At 36.8% G+C, this 27,696-nt stretch overlaps 1 protein-coding gene across 2 annotated transcripts; it reads right to left on the bottom strand.

Moving 5' to 3' along the window:
• Positions 1–113: 113 nt before the first annotated feature.
• On the bottom strand, positions 114–27,696 carry LOC106054202 (uncharacterized). Of its 2 annotated transcripts, XM_056007300.1 has the most exons (6): positions 27,569–27,696; positions 25,817–25,996; positions 23,250–24,184; positions 19,811–19,957; positions 3,818–4,333; positions 114–2,287 (listed from the first exon to the last, which is right to left on the bottom strand). In XM_056007300.1, the coding sequence occupies exons 1-6, from the start codon at positions 27,609–27,611 to the stop codon at positions 1,778–1,780; spliced, it is 2,331 nt and encodes a 776-aa protein (XP_055863275.1). In that variant the 5' UTR covers positions 27,612–27,696; the 3' UTR covers positions 114–1,777. The 2 variants fall into 2 exon arrangements, with proteins under 2 accessions (XP_055863275.1, XP_055863276.1); XM_056007301.1 differs by lacking the exons at positions 25,817–25,996; positions 27,569–27,696 and adding an exon at positions 24,882–25,238.

Genomic DNA, 27,696 nt, shown 5'->3' with positions numbered 1-27,696 from the left:
CACAATTATTCATTTTTTCAACTAGAACTAGATCTATATCCAAGTGGACCACAACTTTAAAATAAATCCAACAGCTAGATGTCAGAGTAGTTCTAAATTAGAATCATTTTTATTATTTATAAAACAGTATTCAACATCAACATCAATGGCGAAGCAGCATCCACGCTGTCGTCTCTCTGACGTCATTCTTGTGCTTACGTCATTACAAGATTCCCACCACGCTGCACTAAAGGGAATGACTTAATGTGCAACAAGGAGTGTAACGTACGAGTGAAACTCACGCATTACGTCTCATACAAACTCATTTTTTCAATCACATTCACACTACCTCAGACCAGAATTTAAGTTAATAACTATGATATATAATCTTTCATTTTTTTTTTAAAGTAAAACACCACTAGAAGGCGTATAGGCTACCACATATATCTGGGCCTATGTTTGTAGTTCTATCAAGAGATTCCCCAGGGATAAAATCACGTTCTAACTCGAACTTTAAAAAAAAAATCTGTAGCTCCTAATCAATGCAACTATAGAAAATCAATTTTACCTAATGTACTCAGCAAACCTTTTGTGTATATGGGACCAACATGTTAAAATATCTTTAAAATCTCTTTGAAGATTGTAGAAGTCAATAGAGGTTTTAAAAGTGACTAGAATAAAACGGATTATTAGCCAGGTAACTTTCAAACGAAGAAGAAAATGTCGAAACAGTTCTATGAAAACTAAAATTCTTCAAGAATGTGGAAATTTGATGAAGCGTAGGATTATTCCTAAATATCTATTAAGAAGAATAATTCTCTCATTAGCGATATGAATCGTATAGGCTAATTAGCAGGGCGGAACTTAGGCATAGACAAACTAGGCAGACGCATAGCGTGCCTCATCGCCGCAAACAGGATTCAAATAAATATTTCTGGTCTAGTTCTAAATCTACATCAAATCTCTAACATGGTAGAGCTCTATGTCTAATGGTCTAGTTTTAAGTATTTCAGATCTTTAATGTAGTAGAGCTCCATGGTTCTATGTCTACTTACAATGTTAGCTTTTCGTCTCAGAAACTTTCGTCGGTGTTTTTTTTTTATATATTACTTAGACACATGGCTTATGATCAGAACATTTTGTTTTCAACTTTCATAGTCATAATTAGATTGAAGCCACCAAAGCCATTTTTGTTAACGATTTTAAAAAAAAATTCTTTACTATTCTGTATTTATCTATCAATTCCTTTTCTAGAGATATTGCTAGTAAAGTACAGTTCCCCTTTCAGACCTTGTGATCTATAGGGCAGATGATGTAAAAGTCATCTGTATCTGTGGCCTACGGTTAACAGGGGTGCCATGTGGCCAACACAATGACCAACAACCTTTACTTTTCCCCAACTAATGTCAGGTACCAATTGGAGCTTGGTGGACTCAGAGGTGCTCAAGGATCCCGAAATAAAAAAAAAATTTAATCCAGTCTTCACCAGGATTCGAAACCAGACCTTCGGTTCGGAAGCCAAACGCTTTACCGCACAGCCACCGCGCCTCCCCATATTCCTAGAGTAAACACCTTTTAAGCACCAAAGCTGTTGAACTTTCGATAGTTTTCTGATTTTTCTATTTTTTTTTTATCATACCTTTATGTAGTTTCTTTGTTTAATAAAAGTCAGAATGTTTAATAATAATAATAATAATTATAAAAATCAAAATGATCCTACAGACTTAGATGGGTCCGAATCGTACACACTATTAATCTAACTGAATTCACATTAGTCATTAGGCATAGCTAATTGTAACTAACTGCTGTCATTTCTTACAGTTTTTCGACACATTCGCCCAAAGGAAGATAGATCTGTCACAATTACACAAAATATCACAGAAATACAAAAAGTGATTCCCACAAATCCGATTCCATTGCTGACGGGTCTGAAGTCCTGCGCACACTCCAAGGACCGCCTGTAGGCAGACGTGAGTTTATGATTGACAAAAAGCTGTGCTCTGATAGCTTCCAAGACCGAATCGAGCTCTTCTTTTGTTAAGTTTAGCGTTAGGTTAGTCGCTTTCCAACAGAAGTTGCAGTCCACAGTGCGATTTCCAGAAGTAGATTGCGTAGTGGAAGCGGAAGCCAAAGCAAGTGACGTGAGAGCAGTTGTCATATCTGAGGAGACTCCGTCAGAGTTGACTTCTGTGGTCTGAGACTCCGTGGTTGTGGTCTGAGACTCCGTGGTTGTGGTCAGTACGTCGAATCCACTCTTGATTACCTGCTCCCCACATAATGTCCAGTCACCGTAGACATCGGTGGACATCTGAGATTAAAAGGAAAAAAAAGTAAAGTGAAAGATAATGTTTAGAGAAAGAAAACAAGTTAAATATTTAAAAAATACTTAAAAAAAAACCAATTATGTTTTTACTGACTCCAAAAGTAAACACATAGGCTGCCTGAAATTCCACGTAGGTTAGTTGTCCACAAAGAATAAACAGTTTGGTTTATCAGTGGACCTTAGCTTTTTGAGTTCGATCAGAGAGCACTATCAGAATTGACAAATTTGTCAAGTCAATGCATGCATTTTGTCATCTATTCGCGCTTTGATGTAAGCGAAGTTAAAAAAAGGAAAAGAACGTTGCTTGAGTCTGGATTCAGACTCTAGCCTCCATGATGGAAAGCCGACGTGTTTCACCACTGAGCTATTCAAGTAGCCTACTTATAAAAATAGAAGGTTTTATAAGTCTATTGTTAGTTGTTTTTTTTTTTAATGAACGACCCAATTCCCTACATTATTCTGATTATTGTCATGTGTTGCCCTTCGCCGATTTAGTACAGTATCCATACAAAACTAAATTAATTAATTACGACCTATTGATTATTTTTTTGTATTGATTGGTGTGTTGTGATTGACAATGAATAATTGTGCAAATTTTCAACTTGATCCGAGAATGGGAAGTGGGAGAAAACAATGTGTACAAGATTTTGTCCCGACAGACGGAGCGACTTAATAAAAACTGTTTTGGCTGCTGACTTAAAATTTATGATGCTAACTCTCCTTCTATCGTTCAGAAATTCCTCAAGTTAGTATAAGATTGAGACATGAGCAACGAGGAGAGCCTGAAAGGCTAAAATTGTTCATCATAGGCGTCCCTTTACTGTTAAGAATGCTAGGATAAAAGTACGTAAGGTATGTGGCTAATGAGGGTGGGGGTGGGGGGTAGGACACAGCAGGGGTTACTATTTTTGTGTTTGTTTCTATGGGACGATATTACATCTACTTCAAACTAAATATAAAGAAGGAAATTGGTTTCACATTCTTTGGGGGGGGGGGGGGTGCGGTGGTTGAGTGGTTAGTTGGGGAAAAATTAAAGGCGGTTGGCCTTTGTGCTGGCCACATAACCCTGCTTGTTAACCGTTGGCCATAAAAACAGATGACCTTAACATCATCTGCCTGATAGATCGTAAGGTCTGAAAGGGGAAACTTTACTTTTTACTTTTACTTCTCTCTTAGACACCAAGAAATCCTTGTATACAATTAAACAAGAAAACGATAGGCCCTAATACCATAAATAGATATTCTCAGACATAAAAACATACGATCTATAAATAGACATACACAAGAAACCTAATTTGTGGGGCTGTAAAAAAAAAGTTTAGGTCCATCAATCACATTTACGGATTATCGGTCGTAAAAGTGAATCACTTTCATAAGGGTGAATCACTTTCCTAATGTGACATTTTCAATACTCCCCTCCCCACTCTAGCTCACATATAAAGTCTAAATGTTTCAAGATCCTCGTGCTTCAGAGTGATTTTAAATATATGAAAACCAATGTTAAGTTGGCAATACCTGAGAGATCACGTGACTTAATGACGTACACATTCTAATCCCGGGCCCAGAAATAACTAAGTAGGCCGAGAAATTTCCTTCTGACTGGTTTAGGCTGACCCAGTGATGCTGGGTGTCTACTTTAAGGTAGGCGCCCTTCAAATTACTCCTGTAGCTTCCTTCAGTCAGGTTCCGCCAAGGCATGTCCAGGCTATTACCATCCATGAGAAATTCGGGTTCCGGGAACGCCCAGGTGATGATGAAGAGATGCACCAACAAATCAGATCGGGTTGTCAGGTAAGGTGCCAGCATCCACGAGATGTTGTTGGACCGCGGGGACACAAGCTGCAGGTTACAGGCGTCCGCGACGATGGAAGAGTTCAATGTTGACCAGATGAACTTGTGGACTTGGACAGGCTTGTCGGCCAATATGACGTGAAATAAGTCAGCAGACGTCAAATCAAGATCTACTGCGTCACCAGCATTTTTGAAATAAATCTCACCGGATGTAGGATCTTGAGCAACAACATGAGGCACCTGCAGAGATAAAATAAGTGACTTGTTATAAAGATTAGTGTGTATATAAGGACACCTGTAGAGATGAAATAAGCGACTTGTTATAAAGATTAGTGTGTATATAATGACACCTGCAGAGATGAAATAAGCGACTTGTTATAAAGATTAGTGTGTATATAATGACACCTGTAGAGATGAAATAAGCGACTTGTTATAAAGATTAGTGTGTATATAATGACACCTGCAGAGATGAAATAAGCGACTTGTTATAAAGATTAGTGTGTATATAATGACACCTGTAGAGATGAAATAAGCGACTTGTTATAAAGATTAGTGTGTATATAATGTCACCTGTAGAGATGAAATAAGCGACTTGTTATAAAGATTAGTGTGTATATAATGACACCTGTAGAGATGAAATAAGCGACTTGTTATAAAGATTAGTGTGTATATAATGACACCTGTAGAGATGAAATAAGTGACTTGTTATAAAGATTAGTGTGTATATAATGACACCTGTAGAGATGAAATAAGTGACTTGTTATAAAGATTAGTGTGTATATAATGACACCTGTAGAGATGAAATAAGCGACTTGTTATAAAGATTAGTGTGTATATAATGACACCTGCAGAGATGAAATAAGCGACTTGTTATAAAGATTAGTGTGTATATAATGACACCTGTAGAGATGAAATAAGCGACTTGTTATAAAGATTAGTGTGTATATAATGACACCTGCAGAGATGAAATAAGCGACTTGTTATAAAGATTAGTGTGTATATAATGACACCTGTAGAGATGAAATAAGCGACTTGTTATAAAGATTAGTGTGTATATAATGTCACCTGTAGAGATGAAATAAGCGACTTGTTATAAAGATTAGTGTGTATATAATGACACCTGTAGAGATGAAATAAGCGACTTGTTATAAAGATTAGTGTGTATATAATGACACCTGTAGAGATGAAATAAGTGACTTGTTATAAAGATTAGTGTGTATATAATGACACCTGTAGAGATGAAATAAGCGACTTGTTATAAAGATTAGTGTGTATATAATGACACCTGTAGAGATGAAATAAGTGACTTGTTATAAAGATTAGTGTGTATATAATGACACCTGTAGAGATGAAATAAGCGACTTGTTATAAAGATTAGTGTGTATATAATGACACCTGTAGAGATGAAATAAGTGACTTGTTATAAAGATTAGTGTGTATATAATGTCACCTGTAGAGATGAAATAAGCGACTTGTTATAAAGATTAGTGTGTATATAATGTCACCTGCAGAGATGAAATAAGTGACTTGTTATAAAGATTAGTGTGTATATAATGACACCTTCTGTCTCGAAAGACAATGGATACATTCTTAGAAGCACAAACGCATCTCCAGACGCCCTACAGCTATTCATTCTATTTACAAAGGTGAAATAAAGTAATGTGGGGGAGGAAGGGGGGCACGGGTCGATATTGAAACAAGGCACACGCAACGTAAGTAGGTCTTTATTGGGCCTATTTACCGTCAGTTTATCTTCATGTTTTGGTTAGCAGAAGACCTCAACAGGACGATGGTACAACGCTGGGAAGTTCGTCCGTTTTAAAGCACAACAAAACTCGTAGAATTGGTTGGGCGGATACATATTAAAATGTCTAATATTAAAAAAAAACTTTTTATTAATGTTTTAATTGATTAATATTCCAATATGAGCTTAAAAGCTACATTGCAAATGTAACCAATTTTTTTTCTAGAAAAAAAAAAGATACATTTAGCCCCAGTCAGCAAAATGTGCCCCACCAGTTGAGAAAAGCTGATTAAGATTAATGAGAGTTTAAGTCCCCCCCCCCAAAAAAAAAATTCTTTGAAAAATAATATTTAAAAAAACTTTCATATTTATGTAATTTTGTTTTAATACGTTTATATGAAAGTTCGTTTTGTTACAGAGCTACACAACGATATAGGTTAAGAGAAGAACAGAATGTAAAGTAAGTCTATTACTCTTTTGTGTATTTTAAGCAGTTAAACATACATTTAAAAGTGAGTTATAGAATCAAGGGGCGCATTGCACCCTTGAGATAATAAAAAAACAACATGTCTGATCGCAAAGATATAGTGGCGAGTCTCCAGAACCTGACAACATAAAAAAACGTATCGATTGTAATTTAAAAACAAGTCTACGTTAGGTTCTTTCCCCTTATTCCACGAACACTGCAGGATATTGTAATAACTTAAGTGAGGCAACTCAATGAGACATAGACGTTTATTTACACGACATCACAGGTACACAAAACAACATCTATCTTAGGCACAATCTCTCCATATTGGCTCTCTACTTGGGCGAAAATCGTTCTCTTTCTAATGTTAACATCCTTTTAGCTCTAGTCAATCATGGTGCGCACCTTCTAGCACTAGCCTGGATGGCAGTGCGCATGGCAGAGTTATAACAATATGAGAAAAAAAAAAGCCAAGCAGAAGGTGATAACGAGCATCAGTTGAATGAAATATATGGGAACATTTAATTCCACTAGGAAAGCCAATATTCATTGTGAGGACAATTACTCGGATAACATTTTTTTTTGTCTTAATACGTTATATAAAACTGGATTCAGTGCCGGCCTTGGGCCTATGCGGTCGCAGTGAGCCCCGCACTTTAATAGGTCCCCGCGCTAGGTGTAAATTATTATAATTTTTATATTATAAAAGGGTTTCTGCGGCCTTCTGATTTTCCAGGGCCTCCTGGAAAAATCCTGTGAATGCAAAATATACGAAAAAGTCCTGGAAATCTCCTTTAATAATTGAAATTTCCTGAAAACTCATAAAAAGCTCCTGAAAAAATTGACAAAATTTCGGAGTGCAATTCCTACGCGCGATAAAAAAAAAAAAACGGCATTGCCAGCTTTCATTTAATAAAAATTTATTGCAATGAAGAAAGTGTTTTCTAATACAAAATATTAATTTTGACATTATTCTAATCCCTACCAAGACTGGGCCCAGCGCAATCCGTTTCGCTTAGAGCCTCCGCAATTGTTAAGGCCTGCCCTGCCTGGATTATATTCTCTGCAACTTACTAAAAATAAAAAGCAACAAGAAAAAAAAATCCTCTCATAAGTCTAGAAAGTTGTCACAAAAACATAAGACAAAAAAAAAAAAAAAAACAACAGAAATGGCTAACTAGAAACAAAACAATAGATGATACTTTGAACTATTGCCTCTGGGTCTGATCTCTAGTTGATCTATAATGTAATCTATATCTCATCTCTCAATTGACAATAGCGTTCATTAAATAATGGAGCCACTTTAAACAAATAGAGCAAAATATTATTGCACTTCGATCTCTCTCTCCATCATCCAGGTCTAACATGTTGAATAGAATTGTGTATGGTCTGAGCATGGAACTATACTATAGTATAGTCTGAGCAGCTCTTGACACAGACCTATATATGTCTGTTGCTCTTGCTCAGTATGAATTATTTTCGAACTGCTTTCTTACTTTACAACACATTTAATGCGGATGATGTGTGGGGGAGGGTGGGTGTGAAGTCCTATGGAGTGCTTCTTAAAATATTTTAACATGTTAGCAAAATGTTTTATTCAACTACGCTAAGCCTATGATTCACTCTGATGTCGAACTGAACATTGATCGAGTAACTGTTAGGTCATTAATCTTGTCATCTATGTCAATAATTGCAAGCAATAATGGGCGGTCTCTTCATCATGCTACTGCCGCCAGCTTCGGCCATAATGAGACTGTAGCAGCTCAACAAGCACAATGACAGGACAGTTTAAATGCTGAGTGTGTAAGTAAAGTGTGTCTCAAATCTAGATCTACAGTTCGTTGAAAATGTGACATTCGAAGTCTAAAGACTATTCTAGACGAACACAAAAAGTTCAATATTTCTCAATTCTTTCTTTCACAATCAAACGGTTTTCAAGCTATAAAAAGAAGTCATGAAAATGCAGGAATTCATATTATACTTTAATAATTCTAATTAAGGTAGAGCAGGTTAAAATTTGAAAAATAAAATTTTAATATAAAAAAATTAGAGTCGAGGGATACACACCGGAGACCAAAAGAAAAACCGCTGCCGAGGACAGACGCAGACGGCGAAAAGAAAATCTTAATCGACCACCGGCGGTCAATGGTAATGGTTGCCTTGGATGTTGCAAGATATGTAGGTCACAGCTGGGGCTACGTAGCCACGGGAAATACTGCACTCCTCATTAATCTTCGGACTCGAAGACAAGCATTATTATTATACAGTGATATATATATATATATATAGATCTGTGGCATTTTACGTCTCGAGAGACGATCTTTTCCCTTTGCAACTTCTTGTGTGACTAAAGAGGCCAATCCTTGATACACAGCTGCGATCGCAGGTTGGGCATATGTAATCACCAGGCGCCGTTGCATTTTCACCCTTCTTTCTGCTTCTGTTGTGTATGACATCTGCAATCTGTGACCCTTTCTTTATGCTCTCTCTCCATGTGGATCTGTCCAGTGCCACCTCTTCCCAGTTGCCAGTGTCGATTTTGAAGAGCTTCATGTCGCGTTTGCAAACATCCGTATAACGTAAAAGTGGCCTTCTATTAGATCGCCATACAGGATGTCCTGTGGAAGTCGACCTACTGGCATTCTACGAACGTGGCCAAGCCAGCCAAGGCGTCTGCTGCTGATAACAGAGCGGATGTCCTGGCATCCTGCTCTATATAGCACTTCCTCATTGGTTATCTTATCTTGCCACCTTATTTTAAAGATCCGCCTTAGGCATCGGAGGTGGAAGACATTCAGCTTTTTTTCCTGCCATGAGTAGGTTGACCATGTTTCACTTCCGTACAGCAAGGTGCTCAACACACAGGTCCGGTAGACTAGGGCTTTAGTACTACTAGTCAGCAATATGTTGTCCCAGACTCTTTTCTGCAACCGTGACATGGTGGCCATTGCCTTGGCTATCCTGTTGTTTATGTCTTTATCCAGTAGAGTGTTGTTGGATATGATGGAGCCAAGGTAACAAAAGTGATCAACAATTTCTAGTGGTTGGCCATTAATGCTTACTTGAGGTGCAGTGTTTGTGTTTTGGACAAGTATCTTAGTCTTGCTTTGACTGATGTTTAAGCCGAACTTCTGGCAAGCAGCAGATAGTTTGTCAACCATGGACTGCATCATCAGCATACAGGAGTTCCCTGACGAGTAGCTTCCTAACCTTGGTTTTTGCCCGCAGCCTTGATACATTAAATAGTTTTCCAGAGGATCTTGTATGGAGAAACACACCTTCGTTTATGTCGCTGTACGCATAATGCAGTAGACAGGAGAAGAATATGCCAAACGAAGATAGATAGATAGATAGATAGATAGATAGATAGATAGATAGATAGATAGATAGATAGATAGATAGATAGATAGATAGATAGATAGATAGATAGATAGATAGATAGATAGATAGATAGATAGATAGATATTTGAGGTTTGCAATTCAAACAAATTGCTACATTTGAAATAGATTGCTTGAAGATACTTTTAGCCTAAACAAAACATATTTTAAGTATTGTGGAAACTTAAACATTTTTTAGCTGTAACAAGCCGTTACATCGATATGCATTAGACTGCCTTTTAGAAAGAACGAATTAATTATGCTGCTCCTATCATCCATGACCTATACATTTTAAAAGATGTTGATGAAAGATTTTCTCTTTCCCCAAATAACTTGTGACCCGACAGTTTGTAGTCGAATAATTACCACGTTTGAAAGAAATAACTACCATGTTTAAAAACCTTGCGGCGTTTTTAGAACTCCAGGGTAAAAAAAAAAGGGGGGGGGGCAACGTCCTGAAAATGGTGGGGGGGGGGGGGGCGTTCAATTTACTTTTCAATGGAATAAAAAATAATGTAGGTTCATTGTTGTAAATCCATGTTTGAATATTAAAAATTAAAATGCAATGCGTTTTAAGTAAGAGGTAAGAGACGTTGTTTCCTCTTCTAAGTAGGAACTTTCAAACACTGAATTCCTTTTCCCCAGAGGCGCCTGTAACAATATCGACTTTGTTGAATAAGACAAACGTGAGTCTTCTCGACTTGCTTTTGTCAAGTCAGTCGAATTTCCGTCACTTGTTGTACATCGTTATGTTAACGACTTATGCGTGACACACACAAACACACACAAATTAAACAGTTAAAATAAACCAAGATTACACAGATTCAGAGACATAAAACAACTAGTGAAATCTGCCCATGTGGAGTGTCACCAGAGAATGCTAACCATGTCCTTCAAAACTGCATTCCTTACTCAGAGGCCGAACAAGACACTGGTGTGATGATCACACTTGCCGGGGATTATATTATCAAACTTGACAATTCAATGAAATGAAGAAAGAAACATCTCTCTGTATTTTCTTCAAACTTCTTTAATAACTTCTTCAACTTTCACATCAAATTAACTTCTTAATTCAATAACAACTTGACACTTCATAAATAAAACTTAAAGATACATAAAACTTCACTTAGTATAACTTCAACTTCAACTACTAAAACTTTACTTAATGACCCGCTAATATCACAAAACTTATTACTTATCGAGGACTAAGCGAGGACCATCGCTCTACAAGAACTACTACTATGCGAGGACCCCGTCTAACTGACTTTCCCCTTATTTATACTTTCTTTGATCGTACGTTCCAGAATCATGGAACCTTCTCAGATAATTATTTTAGTAACTTTGACCTTCTAGAAGCTGACGTGTGCTATTTTTTCCCTTAACCTCTTTCTTTGATTGGATATCTAAAATTAACTTGTTTACGCTGGACACTTGCACTGGTTTGAACTTGCTTCTAGAAACTGGTCGAAATAGGTCACAGACTCGACTCGTGACAACTGGCCCCAAAATACCCCTATAGAAAGAGAACTATATGGAGCGCTCCCTGAGTTGGAAACCACTACGCAGTTGATCTCATATTTTGGTCTAGTCGTCTGAACGCTCCAATAGTTCATCTTGTATAGCTCCAATAGTTCATCTTGTATATTGGTCTAGTCATCTGAACGCTCCAACATAATAATGAGAACGAGGAAGAACAGTGTACAGAAGAAGATGAAGAAGAAGAGACATAAATTAAGATTACACAAACTCAGAGACAGCCCCACCAGATCCGCTCATGGACAAGGAATACTCAAGCCATGGACTTGTTTTGATTGTCTAAATTTCAAAGATTCATTTGACGTTGTTTTTTTTTTACTTGAAAACAAACTGAACAACCTATTACTGATAATGAGATTTCTAATATTTTACTTATTTATTTATTTTGCCCTAAAGGAGAAATTTACTTTTTAAAAGTTTTTCTACTTTTTCGATCTAAATGAGACAGACAGACGACACATAACTAATAGCGGCTTTCCGGAGGGGGGGGGGGAGGCTCTAAACAAATGCAGATTATTTGAGAACGTTTGGGGACATAGCCCACCTTATACAAGGAAGGCACGCCACCTCTGTATGTATGAACCTCTGTATGTACCAATTATTGACTTGTAAAGTACATTATTCTTAACTTGTAAAGTACATAATTCTTGACTTATAAAGTACATACTTCTTGACTTGTAAAGTACAAATTCTTTATTTATAAGGTACTAATTCTTGACTTGTAAGTTAAAAATGCATGACTTGTAATTACAAACTTTCTCCAATGCCCCAATACCTACCATCAGACCGATGCTTCGAATCGCAATATATTTCACATTGGTATGAAATTAACGCAATTATCTTATCTTATATAATACAGACGTTACTTCAAAAAAGAAGATGATTACGTCCTACGCGTCATGCATTTAGTCATGCATATTAACCAATGACTTAAATTCAGCCAAGTCACTGGTTTTCCTGGCTAGCTCAGGCAACCCATTCCATGCTCTAATAGCACTAGGGAAGAAGGAGTATTTGTACAAATTTGTCCTAGCATATGGGACGAGGAATGTGCCTTTATCTTTGTGTCTTTCAGAGTATTTTATTAAATTTTGTTTTTGTATTTGAAGATTATGGTTCAGTTTTATGTTTAATTGCTACTTTACTTTTGAGTCTTCTGTCCTGAAGGCTTTCTAAATTTAGTGATTTTACTAAAGGTGTTACTCTAGTCAAATGTGAATATTCGTTTGTTATGAATCTCACTGCTCTATTTTGTGTCTGTTCCAGTTTCTTAATGTTTTCTTGAGTTGAGGAGTCCCAAACGGAGGATGCATATTCTATTATTGGCCTAACCAAGGTTAAATGGCATTTTAGTTTTATGTTCTTATTTGATTTATAGAAATTTCTTTTAATAAATCCTTATGCTTTGTTTGATTTTTTTTATAGTTTCATCAATATGTGGATTTCATGACAGTTTTTCATTTATTATAACACCTGGGTATTTTGCGTTTTTAGTCTGTGTTACTTGTTTGCCATGAATAAGATAAGTGGAATTAATTTGTTTTAGTTTTTTTGTTACTCTTAACAACTGACATTTTTCTGGGTGGAAAGACATGCTCCAATTTGATTCCCATTTCTGTAATTCATCTAATTTAGACGTTCATTGAAAGAATGTCGAAACAATGAGGATTGAATTCTTTGATACAAATTGAAAATAAATGTTATCAGGTCATTTATCTCTCTTGTATATTTATTATTTTTCTTCTTGCAAAAAAAAAAAAAAAAAAAGCATTTCTTCCATACAGATTTACCCATTCAAATTTCTTAAGCACAATCTGAGCGATTGGAACAACTGTAAAAAAAATGTTAAAAAATTGAGATTACCAAATCGGTTAGCTACTTCAGAAGGTTACAAGGTTACAAAGACAGTTTGTGTTCCACACAAACTGAAAATCGGCCCTTGAAGTGGTCCACCCAGGCGGGTAAAAAGGCAGGTTTAAATATTATCAGAATGAAATTCTATCAAAGACAAATGACAGAGAAGAATGGAGAAAAAAGGTTAACAGATCTTGTGTGGTGCCCCAGCGGTCCAGCAGACCAAAGCGAAGCAGGACGTTTTGGCGCCGCCGTTTTGGTGACGCCGTTTTGGCGCGAAGGTCGTTTTGGCGCGAGCCGTTTTGGCGACGGGACATTTTGGCGCGAAATACATTAATTACGTTTATTGTATTATTTCTTTTAAAAGAACTATTCATATCTATGTTTAGTATGAGTGTCAGGACTGAGTTCTGGTCAGCCTGGGTCTCCTGTTTACTGTAGAGGAGAAAGGGGGCAATTCAGGTTGTTGACTTCAAAACTGTTATTGTTTTGGGTTGTTTTTACTTGGTGAGATGTTTTTGTTGAATATAATGTAACTCATAATAAGGCAGAGTGTTTTTTGTTCCTAGTCCAGGACAGTTGGACTTTTGGATATAGATATAGTCTAAGTGTGGACTCTAATCATTTTTCTGTGTTGTCACTATTCAGTCTATGGAATATTAAGCTGATATATTTTTAATCGATACCGGATATTTCAAATGTCCTAACTGATTCTGTATTATAGTACAGATAATGTAATAAACATGTTATATGTCCGTGAGTTGGCATTCTGAATCTTTGTTTTATCGTTGTATGTGTCGTGGTGGTATTGCCCAGGACTTGGGTACATTTAGTAATACACATACGTATATTAGAGAAGAAATGAGTCTTGACAATGAGTGTTTGTGTTAAGACATATTTTTCACGTACTAAATGTAAATATGTGTTTGTTTTTCACATCATTTTCTTTAATAAACATTTTGGCTTGTATAAGTGTGTTTATTAAGAGGCACACTTTTATTTTCAAAAAAGTTTTTTAAGATTTACTTCAAAATTAAAAACAAAAATCAAAAAAAAAATGAAACGATGATGGACTAAAAATTGATGCAATTATTTGTTTACATTAACATTGGTTTATTTAATGACTGTATGGTATCTCCAGCTATACATACCAAACACTTGCTAATACTAAGTAAAAATATAATACATGTACCATGTTTCTCAAAATACTTTAAGTTAAGTATACATAGACACCATGGTATTTGCCTAAGTCGCTGGAATTCAAGGGTTCATTAAAAAGTTGTGTGCAAGTCCCTAGAGGTATTCAATGATGTTCCTCTGTTGATAAGTTTGTACAATTAGATTTGATTCTTTTGTCTGTGTCAATATACTTTTTTCGTTTAGAAGATGGCTGGTCTCCCCTGATATAGTGTTCATATATAAGGTCAAGGCCTTTCTGGACAGCTCGTATTCCATCAACCAGTGCTCGGTGCTGGTCTTGTCTTCATTTGTTTAACTCTACCTGCGTCAATGCGAGATGTGTCATCCAAAGCACCCCTACCCAATTTCTCAAATATATCTTTTCAAAGTATCTTAGTGTCGTGAATTTGTTTCTATCTATTGTCGCCCAGAGTGTTTGTTTATATTTGTGGATTCACGTTAGAGTTTGTACTGACCACATTCCGTGTCTTGATCTTTACTATGTGTGGAGTTATTGTCGTCATTCAGCGTAATAAAGCTTTAGATGTTAACATTGTATTTGTTATATTAAAGTGTGACACTTAGCTAGTTCGTATATTACACTAATGTCAAATAAAAAAAATCTATTGGAAAGAAATCCAAAAATGTCATCCAGTGTGATTAGCAGAACTCACATATAGCATGTCATTACCTTTCAGAAATCTGACTTATTATAGGCCTATATTCATGAAATAAGCAAAACCTTTATAATTAAAAAAAAATAAAATTCGCTGAACGGTGTTAGAATTCATACTATACATACAATATTATGGTAGAGTGAAATAAACATTGTTATTAAAGCTACGTGCTTATTAAATTATCGTCAAATGATATCTCGCGCCAAAACGTCCCGACGCCAAAACGGCTTGCGCCAAAACGTCCCGGCGCCAAAACTGCGGCGCCAAAACGTCACGTACCGGACCAAAGGATAGGTGAAAGTGAATGTGAAGTTAGATGTGAACCTGGCCTAACTGATGACTTATAATGAATATTTAATTGATCTAATTGTTTTGTAAAGGGTCAATCTCTTATTTCACAAGAAACAAACATTTCCGTAAACAAAAATTTTTTAAATTATTTTTTTTCCTTTGGTTAAATGCTCTTTTCTTATCCTAGTCATTACTTTGTTTAAATTTGAATTGAAACAAAAGTAATAATTTTAATAAACAGTCCTTCAACAAAATGTTTTTTTTTAAATACATTTGTAATTTATAGTCTATGCATTTATGTAGAATTTTTCACTTCAGTTTTGACTATATTAATGGCCATGGGGCAAAAAGGTTTGAGAACCTCTTTGTTATAAGTATTTTAGAAGGTCATCGAGCAGTCTGCGCTCTTGAGACAGCCAACAGATATAACACAGTTTATAAAATATTTGTCTCTGCATTGTTGCTAAGAACTGTACATCATTAACTAGCTTTCTTAATAGCTCCACTACTGACCTAGATATTATTAGGATTTATTGTTAGTCATTCTCTGGCTCTGATCGGGATTCATTAAAGGAAAAATACACTTTATGGTAGTCTCCCCTTAACAGTGCCCGAACTAGCAGGTTTTGTAATGATGTGGCAGATCTGAAGCAGTATCGCTTTTTTGACTAGCAACAATTACCTACTGAGGTATGATCAATGCTTTGAAGGTCTGCGAGGTCAAATGTCATTGAACCATCGAGTGATATAACAATTGGATGTATTGTTGTTCTATTTAAATCTCGAAGCGTAGGTTTTCCTATTTTAAAAAAATCACGTTGGCACCTCCCACCCATATCCTGCTAATGGGTCTGTAAACTCCGGGGCCAAGCGTTTGTCTGCATTGCAAGCTTCAGAAATTCACTATCCATTGATGTATATCTAATACACTATTTCTCTTAGGAAGAAAAGCGCATGTCAAAGTAAGAAAGCTTGGGACGGTTCGATACTTAATTGTGAGATATATTCGAGGCAGTTGAGCATGGTCGTTAGTAATGGTCTTGATCGCAGATCATATTCACGTTCAGATTGATGTATTGCAGGCTTCCTAATTGTAAATTTTAAAAAGTAAAATATTTTACATGTTTCGGATATTGCTTCAGAGTTTAAGATAATCTACTTCTTCGTCCAAGCCCCCCGCAGGACAGCAAGCAGGGTATGAACCCGGGACCATCAAGAAGACCGAATGACAGTCCAGCGTGCATACCACACCAGCAGGCGTAAAAGCCTTTTCGTTTGTAACAGGCTAACCAAAGATCATAATTGTGTTCAGGAAGATATATTATTTTATTGAAACATTGGTAATATTATTATTTTTACTTAATTAATAGACAAATATGGATTATAACTGTAGGCCGGATTGTAGGGCCTAATGCAAATACAAGATTTTTGTTTTAGTCCATAAAAGAAAACAAATGAAGATTAATTTTCCTCCATATAGTTTGAGAAATTTTAACAAAACAGAAAAGAGAACTTATACTATTCTAAACGGTAGTAATTTAGATTGTAGATAATTTAAATATTGTCTTTTTAATGTCTATTTAATTAGTCTATTGAACGCTGTTATAACAGTTTTACTTCTACACTGTTCACTAAATTATAATCGAGAATCAGATTTGTTAATTATTTTTAAAAAAATGTTTTCATTGAACACCAGATTATAGCAATAGCACATAGACACTTTGTGATAAACACAGTGCATCGTATCTGGAACGGCGATTACATCAGTGAGGGACCCTTTTAGAAGTAAAATTTAATTAAAATTTGAATCAATGTCAGAAAATTAGTCAACAAAAATAAACTGGAGGAAAATTAATTACAAAGGAAAAAATCTATTTTTTTCAATGAATACTAACTTTATAAACCCTTACAGATATGAATCATCAGCCATGGCCTACTCTAGTGTAGAGACATGGATAAATAATTATTTGAAAAATGTAAAAACTATAAGAAAATTGATAATCAAAGGGGTGAAACCTCCCTTTGACGGACATATGTAAAACAGATCAAGAAGAAAAAAAACTAATAAGATTTGTGTGAGAAGAGATGTTAGTGAACATTATATTTTCTAGAACATTTTTTTTATTCACAATTTCCAAAAAAAAAATCATAATTGTTTTCAAAATCTGTTGGTGCCCTCTCTGCGTGTGGCGCCGCCCTGTGCATGATGCACCCTTTGCACCCTTCCCTCACTACGCCTATGAAACATGCCGATCCTATTTTTTTTTCAGTCGACCCATCTCAATCCAGTTTTATTTAATCACATGCCTGCCCGAGATTATCTTTCCTGACCGTGGCAACGATTTCTTGTTTTATGACATCTCCCTTGGCTTTAGTAGGCACCAACCAATCATCTGTTCCCATGCGGCGTGAGACGGTATCGTGGCTCTGGGTCTCACAGTCCCCGGGCTGTCAAGGCAGAACTCATTTAATTCAGTAAGGTATTCAAAGATAAGTGAACGCTTGTCCCGGTGTAATAGTAGGAGTCGGCCTGTCCTATTCCAATGGACTTTACATCAATCGTTTCCGTTTTGAAAGAGCTGAATTAAGTTCTAAATCTTTTACAAGAAACAGATATATTTAGTTTCTTAGAAATAAATAAAAAAAGAACAACTGAGCGAAATATGAACAGTGGGAAGCTTTGTTTGATCTTTGATAATAGTTAAAGAAAATTGTACACTTCACTTATTTTGTTCTCGAGATATTGATCCCAAGACATTGTTATCAGTCGGCAAAGGGTTAACAAACATAATATTATGTAGTTCAATTCGGTTATTTAACAGAAGTGTCCATAAAACAGAGGCACGAAAAGCGTCTTTGTTTCCTTTGTTGATCAAATTTGAAGTCTTTGTGTCAGAGTGTAAGGAACTTAATCCCTATATACATGTAGAATTAAGCAAAGTGAACAAAACATGGCATGAGTTTTAGTGGCTGAGTGCTTAAACGCTTAGCTCTTTTATGAGCACCGGGATTTTGAATTTCGAGATTTTTAGGGTGCCTCTGAGTCCAGCCAACTCATGTGTTTAGTTGGTCGTTGTCCTGACCACATGACACCCTGCTCGTTAGCCGTTGGCCAAAGAAACAGATGACCTTAACATCATCTGACCTATAGATCGCAAGGTCTGAAAGGGGGAACTTTACTTGACCACTAGATCAGTTAGACAAAGAGAGAACGCTGGTCAATAAAGCTGCTGTTGTTCTATGGAGAGGGCATGTGTTGTATGCAGTTAGTTCATTATTTGGAACTAGGTCAAAGTAAAATATGTTATGTTTCGATTTATAGAGGCCTTGTTTGAGTGGAGGCGCCCCTCCACCGGTCTGAACGAAAGCTATCTTTTTGTCTGAGGCAGTTTGCAAGCAGATCCAAACCCCAACGTAAGGCACTCAGGCTAGAGGGACCCTCTCAGTTCCTTATCTATTTGTACATTTATGACAGGTTGTTGAGGCTTTCTTTCATTCCTGCCAGTGCAATGAACAGGGTTCCATTTGACACTCCAACCGCAGCCCTATTTTGCTTCCCTGTTAGCTTGCTCGTCTTCTCTACCCTAGAGTGACGTCAGGGCCGGTCTTAGATAATTGGAGGTCCTAGGCAAAGTGACTTTGGTCGCCCCCAAATGAAATAGAAATATATTTGGCTATTTCTTACCTAAAAAATACTTTTACAATCCTGAACGAGGCCCCTACCAATCCGAAGCCCTAAGCGGCTGCCTAAGGCCGGTGCTGGTGACGTTTGGGTTGAGAAGCTTCAGGGAAGTCAACAAAAACTGATTCTCGAATTAAGCTTTGGGAGGTCTCTGCCTTCAATGTGAAGCACACATTAATAACAAGAAATGAAAATGCTAAAAAAAAACACATTCTACTTTCAAGTCTGCTGCTAGATTTGCCAACAAGTTTGAGTTCACCCAGCAAAGCGTATAGTTTGTCGTATTCTGAACGTTTTTGCTAAATGGCAAAAGATCGCATGTCCTAAAACCGATTCACGATCTAAACCAGTGATTCCCAAAATGTTCAATATAGACTCATGGGGGTCCATGACGACTTCCAAGGGGTCTACGTAAGTGAAAAATAAATTGGGGTCCACCGAAGGTGGTGATTTTAATTAATTTTTATTTACCACCATCGAATTTACAATATATATATATATGATTTTTACCGTATGTGAGCGAACCTTGTCTAGACTTGAACTTTTATAAGAAGCATTACTAGTGGCATATTTTCATTTTATTATGGGTCGGTAACCCCACGAAGAACAGCTCTTTATGAAATCTTTGACAACATTTTGACAATGAGATGAATCACTAAAAATAAAACAAACATTCAAAATCTAATTTATTTATTAATTTACAAAAGCGGGGGATGGGGGAGGGGGGGATCTACTGACAAACGGAAAATATGGCACAGGGTCTACAAGGCTGAAAAGTTTGGGAACCACTGGTCTTAACCTACCCAAGTTTGTTTTTCACACTGGTCAAATAAGACAAGACAATGAGCCATCTATTCAGACGTTGAACCATGTCTCAAAACAAATGAATGTTACACTTATGACTGACCTGAACCGTTGTGTCACTATGTACGGCCACAATCCTGTACGCCTCCGAGGAAAGATTCAGAGATGGAAACGTCACGTAAACTAAACTGGATACTGGAGCCGGCACAAGCTGTTCTAGTGCCCAGCTTCTCCTGCCGCCAGCTGAATCCTGAAGATTAAAACAGCTCAATTTGAAGAAAACAATTATATAAAATAAGATGTAACTGCAGTTGCGTAGCTATGGTGGGGGATGGGGGGTGGAATTAGAAAATCCTCCCGGGCCCGGATTTTACTCTCACCCCACACACAGTCACACACAAACACACACACGCTCTATCTATCTATCTATCTATCTATCTATCTATCTATCTATCTATGTATCTATCTATCTATCTATTTATCTATCTATCTATCAGAATGTACGTGCTGGTACGAACTTCGCCGAATGCAAAAGAAACGAAGCTGCGTCAGCCAAGAGAAAGAAAAAGAAATCTGCCCTGCCATCTAGCTCTAGGACAGATGCATATACACACGAACTGTGGCAACCTCTGACGCTCCAGAATTGGATTGATCAGTCACGCCAGATTCTGACCCATCTCCAGACGTATCCAAAGTCAGTGACTCATCTGGGCGCATCCAATGTCTTCAGAGACAGAAGGAGCCATATATATATATATATGGCTATGGGGTCTAGGGAAGCGCTATGAGCTCCCTCTGCGGTGTCCGGGGAGGAATCCCGGCGCCAAGCATTATTTTGCGCATTTAAAACTTTTTAAAAAAATGCAAATTCTGAGGTATCTACAGTTATTGATGCTCTTCATAAAAAAAATATATGTCAAAAACCAAATCTAATGGAATTGAGTAATTCTAGCTTTGCTCTTCCTATTGTTGGAAGGGGCGATTTCATTTCGAGATGGGGAGGGTGGTTTTAGCATTTTCCCCTGTTGTTTACTGTATTGACATATAATCTTTTAATTGAATTTAATACTTCATCTGGTTTATATACAAAACCTATTTTACCATGGAAAGCTTCACCATATGAGGGGCAAGATAATTGCACTTGAAAATCAAATGGCAAGAAAGAGTGTGTAACACTGAAATACTCGCTCGAAGGGTCTTCCCAATACTTTAGAATATTTAGACAACGTCGCCTGTGACGGCTTAATCATGTCCGCAGGATGAAGGGTAATATTATCCCGAAAGTCATCCATCCACAACTCACGATGGGCTCAAGGAAAGTTGGATGTATCCATCTCCGATATGTGGAAGTAATCAAACGGGAAGTTCAGCACTAAGTGGGCATAGATGTTGACTACTGGCAAGTCATAGCCCTGGACAGCACTAAGTGGGCATAGATGTTGTCTACTGGCAAGTCATAGCCCTGGACAGCACTAAGTGGGCATAGATGTTGTCTACTGGCAAGTCATAGCCCTGGATAGCACTAAGTGGGCATAGATGTTGTCTACTGGCAAGTCATAGCCCTGGAAAGCACTAAGTGGGCATAGATGTTGACTACTGGCAAGTCATAGCCCTGGACAGCACTAAGTGGGCATAGATGTTGTCTACTGGCAAGTCATAGCCCTGGACAGCACTAAGTGGGCATAGATGTTGTCTACTGGCAAGTCATAGCCCTGGATAGCACTAAGTGGGCATAGATGTTGTCTACTGGCAAGTCATAGCCCTGGACAGCACTAAGTGGGCATAGATGTTGTCTACTGGCAAGTCATAGCCCTGGACAGCACTAAGTGGGCATAGATGTTGTCTACTGGCAAGTCATAGCCCTGGACAGCACTAAGTGGGCATAGATGTTGTCTACTGGCAAGTCATAGCCCTGGACAGCACTAAGTGGGCATAGATGTTGTCTACTGGCAAGTCATAGCCCTGGACAACACTAAGTGGGCATAGATGTTGTCTACTGGCAAGTCATAGCCCTGGACAGCACTAAGTGGGCATAGATGTTGTCTACTGGCAAGTCAAAGCCCTGGACAGCACTAAGTGGAGAGAGATGGTGACTACTGGCAAGTCATAGCCCTGGACAGCACTAAGTGGAGAGAGATGGTGACCAAGAAAGCTACAAGCATTAGCTCTGAAAGAAAGCGAGTCAAACGAGAAATGACCGGTCCCTCTACCACCAAAACGAATGCCACATTTACTGCGTTATATGAGGACTAGAATTTATCTCCAGAATATGTCTCTAGTCCCTCTACAGTAACATAAAAAGTGCTATACAAGATGAACAATTGTCATTCTACGACTAAATGAGACCAACTAGTGACCTTTCATGCATAGCATCAACCGATCGTTTCGTGCTCGCTGTAGTGTTTAACAATTTGATTTTGTTATCATCATGTCGGCTAACGCTAGCGCTAGTAGTAAAATAAAGAGATGTGTTATATCAGATCAAAAGAAGAATTTAAAAAAAAAAACTGTGCGAACGCATGACATTTGTGACACACAGTCAATTTACATACCAAAGAAGCATTGAATATTTTGAAAAATGGATGGCACAATTTGAGGAATTCCAGTGATTTCGATGGATGTCTCTAAATACGTAAAAAGAGACCACGTTCGATGATTTATTGTTACGCATACAGTTCCTAACGGGAAAAGGTATTATCCACAATGTTCCATTGTTTGACCAGTACTGCGATTTGAAATTATTAGCAGAACAGAAGTATAACAAGGTTTTAATGATATATATATATTTCTTCGTGAGCAGTGCTATGCGTATATACAAAGCTATTCTAATTCAACTTGTTGCTTAGATCTCCTCAAAATTTGTGAAGTTTTCTATTGCATTTCAGGGCCAACGCTAGAGAGTTTTTCACTGATAAAAGCTGAGTAGACACAAGAGAGAAACTAAGCCATGACTCAGTGAGAGGTATTCTTCTCACAAAGTGCATTGAAGATGATGTCCTGCGCCAATGATGAACTACTGCCAAAAAGTTATTTATTTTCAGAAATATGTTGTGTATTAAAGTCACATTACAGCCTTCGATTTACTAAACGTTTAATCAGCTTAATATACGTCTAGTTTGTAAAGTTTACTTTTTTTTTTTTTTTGGTCCTCCTTTGTAAGGCTTTGTCCTTCGTTTTGGTCTTCATTTAGGTATTTAGGTGATACATACATGTTGAACATAAATGAAAAGCAGCACCAGGAACCAACATGTATGTATCATTTATTTGTTTCAGTACCTAGCTTCACATTTATATTTGGGTATGGAGGCCTGCTGCCTCGACTTTTAATGAAGCTTCTAAAACGTAATCTCATTTTATAAGCCCATCTTTTTTTTTTCAACTGAAAAATATTTTAATTTTACGCAACGAGTTTTATTTCAAATTATTTCATGGGATATCCATTAAAAACCAAATGTAGCCTGCGAAAATAAATAAGACTATGTATACGTTTAAAACAAAAAATGACTTTTCATTTTATTTGTTCATCAAACATTTATACTTACCGTCACAGCTCCGGCGAAAACCACAACAGGTCTGCTGCAGTTAACTAATGTTCCAGTCATATCAGCACCGCTTACCACAAGTAAAGTCTGCATACTATCCAGCAAGACCAGGCCTTGGCGAGGACCTGCAACTTCTATTCTATTTATCTTAAGCGAAACTCTGGGTAGCCTCCCCAACGGAAATGCTAAAGATACCAGCGTAGCATTTTCAACTGCCACAACTGCGATGTAGGACTCGAAGCCTGTAAAGGTTTGGTTCTCTGGATGAGCAACGGAGATAATAAACCAATAATTAGCAGACGATATTGGAGAGATGGACGCCATCGTTGCCGCTAACAGATCACTGTGTTTGTGAAAAAGTAAGACATAAATCGGATCACTGGCCAACAAGTGTACCAAGGTATCACATACACTCGTTGAATTCGTTTCTAGTGTAAGAAAATAGGAGAAGTTGGTTAAGACTATCGGACTATAATTAGTAACCTCAATACGACGATCGTAGAGTGTCACACTAGATGATACAATTCTCAGCTGGATATACGTGACGTTGGACGATGTTGTGGAAATTGATATATCCAAGTCAGATTTGTCCGTTGAGGAGTCCATTAGAATCATCGGCACAAAGTAGCGGTAGGTCATGTCTGGCCAGGCTGCTACACTGCTGGGCGAGACGATGGTTGTGGACTGAGGTGTGGAGATCGTCTGTGTTGTCATAGAGGCTGCGGTGGACGAGTTTGTGTAGGGCGTATTTGTTGTATCCGGTGGTGATGTGCTCTGCGCTGCGGTCGTGTTTATCTGGGTGATTCTTTCGGTTGTGTTTGAGGGCACAGTGGTAGATGTGACTGAGTTGGGCGCTTGTGTGGTTACAGGCTCTGTGGTTACTGCAGGTGCGGTGGTGTTAGGTGGTGGCATCGCAGCTTGTGTAGAGATCAAACCTGGTATGTAGAAGTATAAACATTACTATGAAGAGCACAATGACTCTCATAATTTAGTCTTACAAATATTAAATGATGTGTACGGACACAAGACAAAGAGAAAAAAGAAAAAAACTTTAAAAGCAACTTCATAAAGATTACAACTACAAAAATGCATCTGTAAAATGTTTGTTTAATGTTTTACATGTTTCAGATGTTCCTTCAGAGATAAAGATAATTTACTTCCTAATCCAAACCTCCCGCAGGACGACGGGGGTGGGAGCGGGCAGGATTTAAACCCGGGACCATCGATAAATCCAAACGACAGTCCAGCTTGCAAACCGCACGTTTAGGCAGCCATCCATTGTCGTTTTCGTGATATATATCAATATCGATTAAGAACCTTTCAAAACTTTTCCGCTTACGTGATTCTTCTCGAAGGGTCAAAATTCTTTCAAGTGTTTACCATCGTTAAGTTGACAAAACCTGCCCCACTCCGTTATACTTTAACATTGACATGGGCTCTTCTCAATACGGGAGGAAAAATGCGCTGTAGACGCCAGAGAAAAAAAATTATGAAAGTCACAATGCAGGAAAATGCTTTATATGTTATATAATTCAACTTGAGATGAAATGAAATAAATGTAGTAGCAATAATCTAAAATAGTATTGTAAGCAAAATCTATTTCTGAACAACAACAAAATAGAACGTCTTTACTTTTTAAATCTCTATGTGGTCTTCCGTTCACATCATGTGCATTACGACTTTTCAATTCCTATTTCATCAGTCTCAGTGCATAGCCACCCACCATCGCTAACTTCTTCTCACCGTCACCATAGACACACACACACACACTCCATCCACAATTATCATTAGCAACATCAACATTAAAAGCACCATCGTCAACAACAACATCAATACCTTCCACTACAACAACGCCATCAGCAGTAACAACATCATGTTAAAAATACATTAACACCATGTACCATCATAATCACCAACAAAATCAAGAATTTTATAGTAATTGGAGGCAACAATAAAATGATTATAAACAACAACATTAACCGCATCAAGAACAGCGAAATAATATTTTTTAAAAAGTTCAATAATGATAACAGCATCAACAAAAGTACAATAATCAACAACATAAAAATATCATGACATTTGACAACAATAACACCATTTGCAACATCGTAAACAAAAACCATCAATAACAACAATAGCGTGTCACCATTACAGACCAATCAAAGAAAAAGCCAAACCTGTATTAACAACGCCCATTAACAACTAAACATCATCTGCATCATCGAAAAATATTACCATTCACATCAACAACATTTAATAATGATAACATCATCAACAACAAAGCAACTACACCACCAACAACAACAAAAAATAGACGCTAACATTAATAAGAAAATAACATTATAAACAGAGGAAAACAACCACAACAACCACAACAACATTGCAATGGTTAATGTAAAGAAACAGCTACTACCTCAATGTATATTGCATTGAATACAACATTTATAGTTTCTTTAAATTATATAAGTACACCATTAGGTTAAAAAAAACAACTTTTTTAGATAAAAAAAAGAACTAAAAATTGATTACTTTTTTAAAAATTCGTATAGTATTGTTTAGTCACCTACCACAAGACCCGGGAGGCCAATCGCAAGTATTTTTGGATTCATCAAACACTAAGCTACTGGGGCACACTCTTTGTGTCCATTGACTGTTGACGTCACACTGATAGTAGACAGAGCAGTTCACGCTGTCCATTTTGTAAGTATTAGTAGTACAACTGCCATTCAGTCCATTCACATTCCACACTGCATATAGGAAATATTGACAGTTATATTCATTACCTTTCAACTATCGGAGAGTTTCATCTATGGTGGATAACTATAATTATGTATCTATTTGGTATATCCTGTGTACAGAAAATGGAAAGTGTGGATTAGCCATAGACATAAATAAATATAAACTGGCCGAAGGAAGTAACTTCGTGTAACTTGAAAACATGTATATCTATTGTATTCGGATTTCCGAATTATGAAAAATTCCATGATCTTCATTCTTAGAGATTAAACAAAACTACACTGCCTCCTTATTTACAATATATATAGGTGTGTAATGTGTAGCTGAAATAGATATGAATACCTAACTTTTATACTGCTCATAAATGCTGTATAATAAAGTACACAAAATTGCAAGTCACAAATTTTCGTTTCATAAAACTCTTTAATCGGCCAGTCTATATTTATTTATGTCTATGGGATTAGCTAAATAATTTAGAAGGTATGCGATACATTTAAGGCACAGTTTAGCAGTGTAAAATACAATTTCTAAGCTCTTTCATTTGTAGCATAAACTAATTTATACAAAGCTTTTATCAACTCTGTCTGTCTGTCTGGTAAAAAGTTTGTACACTTTATTTCTCCCACACCCAATCTCGGATCAAGCAGAGATTTTTCACAATTATTTCTTCTATCTGAAAACACAAGAATCAATTAAAAAAAAAAACAATCAGTTATCCTTATGGATAATAAAGATTATTATTAAGTATTAAGTATTGGTAATTAATTATTTTGTTTGGTATCTCGAACAAGATAAAAACATTGTAATTGACTGAAAGGTGTTATAAGTTGAATTATATTTGGTACAGAGAAAAGTTTGAAACTAATAATAGATATCGCCGGCTTGTTTTATTTTCATAAGCACCATACTGGCGCAGTGGTTAGTGTATTGTCTTGAGGAGGCTGAGGAAGCTTTAGCCCTCGAGTTGGAATTCAGGTCGTTCACCTTTTTATTTAAAATCATTATTTAGTTGACAACAGTGATCTTTAAATAGAACAACTTTGACATTGTTCAGAATCGAAGACTTATCGTGATAATTCCCAACAAGCAAAATATTTAAAAAATCAAAGCTTTTCTAAAGGGGAGAACTATGTCCTTAAAACTATATCCACCAGTAATGTACAAGTTGTTTCCCTTATTCAATATGAAACAAAATAATTAATTACCAATAAATAATTGACTAATTGAGTATTTTTGTTTATTGATTCATGTTTTGTTAGGTACAATAAATAATTGTTTGAAGTTTCAAGTAGATCGGAGAATGCGTGAGGTAGAAACAGCGTTAACAATTATTTCAGGGGACTAAACCCAACACACACAGGTCCACAAAAGAGATAGCGTATTGGGTACTGAGCATTTTATAGACTGTAAATGTCACTATAAAAAAAGTATTATTTTTTTTTATTAATGTTAGCGTTTAATAATTTTATGACAAAAAGACATGAAAAGTTTGATATCTATATCTCGTTTATAAAAGGACCCTGGTGGGTGGTATAAAAGTAGTGAAATAATATTTTCAAAACCAAGGTGCTGCCTAAACTTACCGAACAGCGAAACTATGCCCAGAGGAAGGACGTAAAGGCTCATCGTATCACTGAAACATGGGACACCATCTAAATCTAGATGTCGCTACTAAAGTGAGCGAACGGAAGGCTGGCGTAGTTGATTCCAT

Source organism: Biomphalaria glabrata, chromosome 12 (assembly GCF_947242115.1).
Source record: "Biomphalaria glabrata chromosome 12, xgBioGlab47.1, whole genome shotgun sequence".
Lineage (NCBI taxonomy): Eukaryota > Metazoa > Mollusca > Gastropoda > Planorbidae > Biomphalaria > Biomphalaria glabrata.
This window is presented reverse-complemented; position numbering and strand designations above follow the sequence as displayed.